Below are 9,882 nucleotides of genomic sequence, written 5' to 3' on the forward strand. Positions count from 1 at the left end.
TGGGACCCGATACCAAACCCTTAACACATTTTCCCACCCCAAGTCTCTCCTGCCCAAATTAATGCCACACACGTTGTTCTGCTGAGATTAAACTCCGCAGCCGGAATCAAAGTGACACGGTGTCGAAAAGCCTCCACTATTATCAACTACCTCCAAGGCTAGTTCACCGTGCAGCTAAATATGCGCTCTACGCTGAGATGCCAAGTACAGCTGCACATAATCAGGGTCTCACTGGTAGTGGGTTCACAATATACACCGCAAGGTGTTTGACCTCCCTGATCCAGCTATTCACATTAAAAATCACATCACTTATGACGGTGCAGGGGTGCCATGTGATGGCAGAGAATTATAAATTTATGGGGCACGAAGCTTTGCCTTGTCATCAGTTGCAGTCACTTGACTCTGAAATTGCAATCAATGATGCTTAATATTACTGCACCAGCTGCATACATGTCATAGATTCTGACTATGTTTGCTTGAAGTTAGTTGACTGCTAATCGATATAAAAAGTTACACCACATTCAAAAGTAAGCAGACTAAATTTACCAGCAAGCACACCCCATGTCAACACAGTGGAATAAGGAAATGTAAACAAAGCTCAGAAAGAATATTTTACGAGTCGAAATCGATTTACAGGAATGGCAAAGTGTGAAAAATACGCAGAGGCAAAGATGAGACGACTGCTGCATAAGCAAGAAAGTACTGCACAAGCAAAATAGTGCTTGTCTTGTCCTTACCTCTGCCCTTCTGTCTGCAGCATTTTTGCACTGCTTTAGCCATTCCAGCCATGAGTAGGTATTGTATTTTGGAATATTCTGAAACTAAACAATAGCTCCAATAACATTTCCTTGACTTAACTTGACGGTTCCAACGTGCCACTTGATCAGCAATCAGACATAATCAACTCATATTTTTCTTCTGATTTCACTCGCAAGTCTGAACTGAGGGACTTTGACTTTCCCAGCTTCTGTTTTCCCCCTCATGCTTCTTATTACAATTAATTTTCAAGGCATTATAAAACTCATCGAAAACTAAGGATTTCTAGTGCCCACGGACCAGATGACATCACTGCTAAGATACTAAAAGGCACGAAAGAAATTTCCAGTCTAATATTACAAATAATTTTTGCTCAGTCCATTACCAGCAGTTCACTTCGAAATGACTGGAAAATTAGTAAAGTGGTACCGGTGTATAAGTCAGTCAGCCGCTCTGAACTATCATCCCATTTCTCTAACAAGCATTGCCTGTAAACTCCTAGAACATATAATGTATTTGCAAATAGCATGTCATCTCGGTGATTATTCCTTCTTTTTTCACAATCGGCACGATTTCCGGCCTGGTTTGTCATGCAATACACAGCTTTTTGAATTTATTACTCAACTTCACCTGAACTTAGACTCATCACTTCAAACTGACGTCATATACCTAGACTTTGCCAAAGCATTCAAGTGTGTTCCCTATCAGCGACTTTTGTCTAAACTTTCATGCTTCAGTCTCAATCCTCTCACATTGTCATGGATCTGTTGCTTTCTTAATAATTGCTTCCAGTACACAACTGTCGGAAATCATCATTCAGCCACTACTAGCGTGATCTCCAGAGTATCGCAGAGGTCTATCCTCAGTCCCCTACTTTTTGTAATTTTCATAAACGACATTCCTAACGGCATTTTATATCTATACAGCTTTTTGCAGACGACTGTGTACTTTATCACCACATTACAGACCAAACCAACCATGCAATGCTTACAAAAGACTTCCACTTAATAGAAACCTGGTGTTCCAATTAATTAAAGAAAGTTAACATCTCCAAATGTAAAGTTATGCAGATATCCATAAACACTCTTAACAAGGATTACCCGTACTCTTTAAGCTTGACAGCCATATCCACCATTGAATCATATCATTATCTGGGTATCACTATTAACAGCAAGTTGACCTGGTGAGACCATATCACAAAATTGGCTACTGACACTACTAAATCACTTGGTTATGTCACGCATACACTTGTCCTGTGCCCCTCATTGACACAAAAACTAGCTTATGAAACTTTCACTCGAAGTAAACTTGAATATGCCTCAGCTATTTGGAGCACACACCAAGCTTGCTTAATTACCACTTTAGAATGAATACAAATTCATGCCGCTAGATTCATCACTTTCAGGTACACCCATGAAGAAAGCATCTGCGTGATTAAATCATCCTTAGGACTCGAACCATTGGTGTTCCATCGGAAAGTTGCAAAGCTGTGCCTTTTCCACCGACTATATGATAACTTTCCTCAACTACATGGAAAGCTTCTAATCCCACCAACCTGTACATCTCGTCGCCTTTTTAACTCTTGCGGCATCCAGTGTTTGCATGCTTCAACATTTTCCTTTAATAAATTGTTTCTGCCTAGCACCATCGTAGAGTTGTCAACGAACTTAACCCCATTATCTTTAAACAGCTGCTTACTGATCACCTCAAACCCTAACCTGATAATGACCTTACTGTGTTTTCATTCTTTCATGATTGCGGTTTCAAATTGTGACTTTGCTTTTGTTGCTTTTGCTTTGATTTGCTTTTGCATTTTATTCAGTGTGCCTCTTAGTATATTTTTTTTTTCTGTTCTCATACAAATCCACAGGCGGAGTTTTGTAGGAAACTGTAACCATATATTTGTTTCTATTCTTATCTTCAGTAACACCCCCTCCCTCCCCCTCCCCCCCCCATGTAATACCCCGACAGGGATCCTTAAGGAAAAATAAATGATGATGATAACTTGCCCAGCTTTCAGTAAATTTAAAGCCTGAGCAAGCTGGTATGGCATCCCTGCTAGCAGAAAGCACACTGACTTGTGCAACACGAAAGAAGAGAAATGCACACACACTCCATGTGTGTTCCTCTTCCGTTGTGTTATGCAAATCAATGCACTTTCCATGACCAGCTTTCGGTGCTTTTGGTTTGCTGTTATTCCTTAAAGGAACACAGAAGAAGAAGAAGAATCAGTTTAGACTGATAAAGGATTCTTTCAAATCTTTATATTCATTAATTTGGGGGTAAAAGTTAGTTACTAGAAGAGAAAATAAAAACTAAAGTTCAGCTTTCTTTTTTTTTTTCGCAGAAATCATGGCACAGGTACATCGTGAATTCCAAACTGTCTTTTCGTATTTGGGTCGTTGTGGCTAAACAAGTTCTTGAAACTTGGTGAATGTTGTCTCTGGATCTTTTACAATATACAATGCAGGCTGACTTTTACGAATAAAAACTCAGCTAGGCTTGAACAGATGGCATCAAAGTCCATGATGTCATGGTGAGATGGTAAGAACAAAGTAGGGTCACCCCCATCTTTCGTTTTCGCGTTTCTTCTGGCTTATTAAGCCTCTTCTAATGGTAAGAGTGGCTGTTTTGTTAATGTATGAAGGTAGTTCACTAATGCTTCTCAATAGTTCTTTTTTTTGTCCCTTTAACATCTCTGCAACGCAATCAAGATGCCGCTTGTTGACCAAATCTAATTCTCAATTAGTAACAGCAAACAACAAAAAGATAAGAAGAGGGCTTGCACAGTGACTCATGATTCCTTTTATAAGCATGAAGCAATGCATTTAACTTGAATTGAGTAAAATTAACTTAGCAAATTTGGTCACCGGCCACCTTCTTCCACATTATGCACCACTAGAAGTTCCCATGCAAATGCCCACAACTAATGCTGAGTGAGAGCACCTACAAGACATTGGCAGCTAGAACAAAGAAAAAGTAATGGGAGTAAACAGAACTTGCAGTCACCTCAAAGGAGCGGTCGTGCTTGACTGCCCAGATGCACACGGCAATGGAGAGGACCGAGATGAAGATGAGCGGTATAAAGACGAGAGTCCAGAGGTGCCGATCATTCTGAAGGTTGTCACAGGCAAGCACCTCAAAGACGAGGAGCAGCAGCTGCAGGAACAGGCTGATGACCATTGCCTGGTAGTGGACCTGGCCATCCCCTTCATTCCTTCATAAAAGTAAACAGCAATAATTCAATGCAATGAAATCTTAAGCAATAAACTACCATACATATTTATGTAAGGGCAGCACCGCCACTTTGGAAGGCACAATTTTTGAAAAAAAGTTCGAAACGTCCTGCCGGAAAGTGGAGATGATGGAAACGTCCTCCCGGAAAGTGTCACTCTATGATGCTAGCTGCTTTTCCGGTGATGCTGCACCATTATTTCTTTGTGTGATGCATCATCTCGGCTGTGTGGGCAGTGTTTCCAGTCAGAACGGTGGCATTTCACCCCTAGAGAAGAGAGTCCTGTTTGGGTCAGCGCTGATCAGGAACGATGGGCCAGCATCTGAGGTCATTTACTGTAGAGCTGTCATTTGTGCCTCTCTTACTCTCTGCTACAGTTGTGAAAACACTATGAACCTTTAGCAGGCCGTCATCAGCCTGATTCGTGTGAGGGCCGTACCCAGCCAAGATTCTAGAGAAAATGTGTGGCACTTACACAAGATATATTGTAGTGAATTACAATAACCTAGCCAACAGGACAACATTCGATGTAGTTGCAATTATACCCATCACATGCAATTTTGTTAGCACGGCACATAAATACAACAGCTTTTGTTTTTCAAAGTGCAACTGCATTATTTGTGGCTGTACCTGTCATATGTTTTTATACACACTTCTTTGCTAATAAAGAGTGGAACACCAAGCCTGAAGAACCAGTCTTCGAAAAAAATATATGAATAAATACCCCACAATAAAAGATTACATCATTATTTATCCCCTGTGTGCTGCAGCAGATAGGGTTCCATGCTATGATTAATTAATAGCTACTCTTTAGAGCCAAAAAACCAAGACTGGAGGGTTGGCATAGATGCAAAGCTGTCACATGGTGAAGAGCAAGAAAGTGGATCAATGTGAACCCAACTTAAATTTTTAGAAGTGTTAGCACTGGCATCGTCTTACAAACAAAAGTGAAAGCTCAGAATGCAAATATGCTTATCACATTAAACAATTTCAGAACTCCGGTGACACATGCTTGTGTGTACCATCGCACGGCTACAATGCACGAAATCTCCATAGCCTTGCGCTGAAACCACGCAAAGCAACAGAAATACATATGCACGAACCTCATAAATTTCAGATAAGTGGCATGTCTAGAATTTATAGAATTCACCATGTAAGTATGCTGCAGGTTTTGTTGACTTCATTAACAGTGCAAAACAGATGCTCTAAGTTATACAACTTGTGCGCTCAGTCACAGACATTGTGTGCTCCGGTATCGCACCGGCATAAGTCTCCACTTTACTCCCATTAAAGTTCCTCTTTCTCTCTAGGCTGTCTTTCATTTAAACACCTTTCGCCACCATTCCATAGCTGTGCCCGTGTTTCATTGCCACCAACGAATTCTAATTTAGATGAAGCTGTGCAAAGCAAGTCGTGCGTGCTTTCTTCTACAACTGAACTAGACTCGGAGATCCCAAAAATTCACAACAAAGTTCGAGCACTGCGGCTTCACTCTCCCCGTCAAGTGTAAGTCACCCTTTAACGGTCCGACCAATCTGGCAATCGCACTCCAATACCTGTATTGTGGGTGCGTCCACCACACGTAGCTGCCCACCACGGCTCCAACGATGACCATAAACTTCCAGATCCAAAGGGGAAGGAACACGACCCAGTAGTTCCACGAGATGACGCCATCGAGCCTCAACGAGAAGAGCAGCGTGAACGCTAGCAGGCAGCAGTGAACTAGAAAACGACTGCAAAGGACATCGAGGAACAACTCTATCAGCGAATAGAACTCCAGAAGAGCTAGAAATTTAGCACCTACGGCATGCGAAAGTTTACTAAAGATGCGGGTTATGACCCATTTAGTTGGACAAGCGATTTAGAGCGCTAGATGCTGGTTCGGAACAGTGTAAGCCGGTCACCTAGGATTGAAGTCTTCAAAGAGACTTTGAAGGTTCATAACATCAGGTTGGAGGCACGAAGAACCAACTTGAACGCCATGCGATGAGGTGGCGATAACAACAAAAAATCACTTGTCTGTTGCACTTCCTACATCTAAAGATCACTTATCGCACAATGCAGGCCCACGCCAGTCGCCAAGCAATATGCGCTACAAGTTTCCAAGTTTTTCGGTCATGGTCAACGCTGAATAACATGGTTCCGCGAGACTATGTAACAGGATTCTTCGCTCATCACTGCTTGACAGTGTTTTTAAATTATACGCATTGATGGCTCTTCTTTCTATTGCTTGCTATCGTCCTTCCGTGCAAAAACAGATGGGGGAAAAAAATGCTCTGCCAGAGACGAAAACGGCTTTGGGTGGCTTGTGGATTACTCTCCACTGCAGGAGCCACAGCGACGGAAGTATTTTGAACCATTGCTTGAACGTGTTTCGATCCTTGAACTTCCTTCCGTAATTCCTCCGAGGGCGTGTTACAAATCTCGCGTAATAACCATAATGGGCAGACAGCTAAAATTGACCATAAAGTTTATAAGGAAAACAGCTTTAATGCTTGCAACAACTCCAGCTACACTTCTACTAGTTAACTCTGCTTGCAAGATGTACTGTACTGTAACTGTACTTGCAAGATGTAATAAAGTTTCCTACAAAAAAACTCTGGAATCAAGCGAGCTCTTGATGAATGTCCGTTGACATGGTTGAGTTGTCAAAGCTGAGCGCTTTTAGGGCAAGAGCTAAAATCGCAGAGAAACGAAAGTTTCTGAAAGCGGTGAAGCTTTTCATGCGCCGCGGTGCGTTGTTTTCTACAAAATTTGGCTGGGCGAAGGAATAGGCCAACGCTAAGTTTGCAATTAGCATTTATTATGACACAAATTAAGTAGTGCGACTATCTACACTAAAATGCGTGCGATAACTGTATCTTTGTTTAATTCCTGCGATATTGTGAACAAAATAAATGACAATAAGTTTTCGGTTTCTGACATCAGGAGTTAATCCTTCATTCTATGAGGAGGCAAAGTTACGGCGTGTTCGTGTTTTCATGTATGTGCAGCACGCATGGCAGAAAGAAGCCGACTTTTATACGTCACATTAGGCATCATAGAGTAGTGATAGACTATGATGAACTGGAATAGGGTAGTGTGTCGTCCGGCAGTGAAAACGTGCCTCTTTTTGCGATGACGACCGGGAGTGCTGGAGCGCGCTGGTCTACTGCAGTACCATCTGTCGCTGCAGCCTGGAATTGCTGCTGGCAAAAGGAAAAATAATGGTGCAACACAGGTCCTCCGGGGTTGGCAGTATGGTTGTCGCGGAGGTCATGCATGTACATATGTTTGGAGCTAGCGGATTGCTTGCGGAGCTCGCGGAGTGTGTGTGTGTGTGTGTGTGTGTGTGTGTGTGTGTGTGTGTGTGTGTGTGTGTGTGTGTGTGTGTGTGTGCGTGCGTGCGCGCACGTGCATTGAGGTTCCTGCATAACGATCACAACTCCGGGCTGCTTCAGATCGGACACATTGAGAACATTGGCTGTATTCTTGCCCTTCGGCGCCCTTTTAGGAAGCAAAATATCTAAGCGTTAGCGGTTTCATTCGTCACACAGCAGTATTTTTCTTTTTTCTTCAGTGAGACCTCGACAGCTTTTCTGGCTGATACAAAATGAAAGGATTCCCGTGCAACCGGCAGGCACAGTGCTCTTTCCGGGCTTTTACTCAAATGATATTGCACAACAAAAAACGACACGGACGTAAGCTAGAGAAGACGACAAACCAAGAGTAGTGTAAGAGTCCTCACTTGCGTTGGCCCCTCACCTAGCTATGGTGTCTATGGTGTCTTTCTTGCGTTACATTCGAACGGAAACGGCTATTCGATAATTTTTAATAGTGAATTCTGAGGTCGAATACGATCTGAATAGCAAATACCATTAAATTAGACTATATGTTTATACTTCATTTCGCTGCATGCTGGCAGGTTGAAGGAGATCGCCAGACAAGCGACAGAGATTACGTTGGTAAAAACTTCCCGGTCTCCCTAATTCAGTCTGAGTTCATAGGCAATATATACACTCAAAGAAAAGTTGACACCCTTTGCTAGTCGTATATATCTTACCACACAACGATAATTAAACGTCATCTGCAGTGTCTTGTCCGCATTTACTTTCTTTAACGCTGCGAGCCCGGTACTTCCTAGTATTTATAACGAACAGCATGCGCGTTATCAGCATGACATAGCATATTGCCGACAAGAAAGTAGCGGGTGCGGCGTTTCCAAGAAAGGAAACGCAAGCAAGGCAGATGACGATTATTGTTGCGTGGCAGATATATACACATGGAATTAACATGGAATCATCACGTCGAATACATATAATTAATCTTAGCTAACCGCTTGATGGGATACTTACGCCGTAACTTTTCTCATGCTCCCTCTCCTTTAAAATTACTACTTTATAAAACCCTGTTACGGCCAAAATTAGAATACGCTGCAACTATATGGGACCCTTACCACGAAAACCTAATACATTCCCTTGAACTCATCCAAAACAACGCCACTCGTTTTATTCTTTGGAATTACTACCGTGGTGCGAGCGTTTCTTCAATGAAATCGAATCTGGGTCTTCAACCGCTAGCAACACGTCGAAAAATTTCCCGCCTTTCATTTTTTCATAAGCTACATCACCACCCTATACTTCATCCTAAATTCATGTCGCTACCATATTACTTATCTCACCGTACTGATCATCATCATAAAGTTAGAACTGGTACATGTAACACGACACACTTTTTACACTCATTTTTGCCACGTACGTCGAAAGATTGGAATGACCTTCCTTCTGACATTGTTTCCATTAATAACAATGATCATTTTCGAAAAGCACTAGCTAACAATGTACAATAGCAAACATTTGTACGAACTGCTCCTGGTGTTTTCCTTTTTCTTGTTTAATGTTACTTTTATATGCCATGTTCTATTACTGCGTTTATCATACTTTCAGCTAACATAATTGTATAATTCGCAAATATTGTGTATAAGCTCATGATTTATTTCCTTCTTAATTGTTGTATAACCCAATCCCCTCTCTAATGCCGAAAGGCCCTGAGGGTAAATAAATAAATAAATAAAATAAATAAATTGTGTAAGCTTTTTTTAGAGTGCATCTTTTCTCAAAAACTGTTGCCTTATTCCTTTTCTCGGAAAGTCGATTGGTTCACCTGGGGCTGCTTTTAAAAGAAAGGCGCTTATTCCAGTCGGGAGTTTTCAATTTTTCAATCAGTGCATTTAGAATATTTGATAATTTTTCTCTTAGATATATGTCGTGGAGATATATGTCTATGTACCATTAGATATACCTAGAAGCTGCATTGGTCATATGCATCTCTTCGCGCCACGCAGTTAATAAACCTGTTTTATTTCACTATAATGTTGTTTTCTTTTATCATCGTCCCTGATAAATATTCCAGGAACAAGGAGAGTGCGTAAAATGGCGCGATATCAATAAAATTTTCTTATGTAGCTTCATGTTGCAAATAGGCGGCTTCTGTGGCAAAAATTACGTGTTACGTTTAGAAAACAATGGTAAAAATAGCAGTTCACCTGGACAGAAATACAATTATTACCAGCCGGCAAGAGTCGCGGGCGCACCAACGCAAGTAAAACTATAAAAGTTTTACTGCACAGACTCTGCGATGAAAACTGCGCTTCCGCCATCGCCCACGCAACAAACGCGCACTCGCTAGCAGACGACGCACCTGTCAACGACAGCAAAATTGAAGACGTCATGTTGTGTAACCCATGGGTCAAATGTGTATACGCAGCAGAAAGGTGTCAATATAAACTTGCAGTTGAAATAAAGCACCATTATACGAACGTAGGTGCGCAATCGGTCTCAGCGCCCGCAGCGAAATTACGTTAAAACTGCCGTGAAGCGCGTCCTGGCCTCAATTTGGTTAGTGTTCCTGTA

General features: G+C 41.8%; 1 protein-coding gene across 1 annotated transcript in view; it reads right to left on the bottom strand.

Annotated features, from left to right (window-relative positions):
- The window catches only part of LOC142578763 (transmembrane protein 185A), a 41,101-nt gene extending 34,792 nt beyond the window's left edge, over nt 1-6,309 (bottom strand). The window contains exons 1-3 of the mRNA XM_075688312.1: nt 5,896-6,309; nt 5,548-5,724; nt 3,766-3,973 (exon numbers count right to left, since the gene is read on the bottom strand). Coding sequence (XP_075544427.1) covers nt 3,766-3,973; nt 5,548-5,724; nt 5,896-5,933 — 423 coding nt within the window. The 5' untranslated portion in view covers nt 5,934-6,309. The remainder of the gene's footprint in view (nt 1-3,765; nt 3,974-5,547; nt 5,725-5,895) is intronic.
- Between the last annotated feature and the right edge of the window lie 3,573 nt (nt 6,310-9,882).

The sequence above is a fragment of the Dermacentor variabilis genome, chromosome 4 (assembly GCF_050947875.1).
Source record: "Dermacentor variabilis isolate Ectoservices chromosome 4, ASM5094787v1, whole genome shotgun sequence".
In the NCBI taxonomy this organism is placed as follows: Eukaryota; Metazoa; Arthropoda; class Arachnida; order Ixodida; family Ixodidae; genus Dermacentor; species Dermacentor variabilis.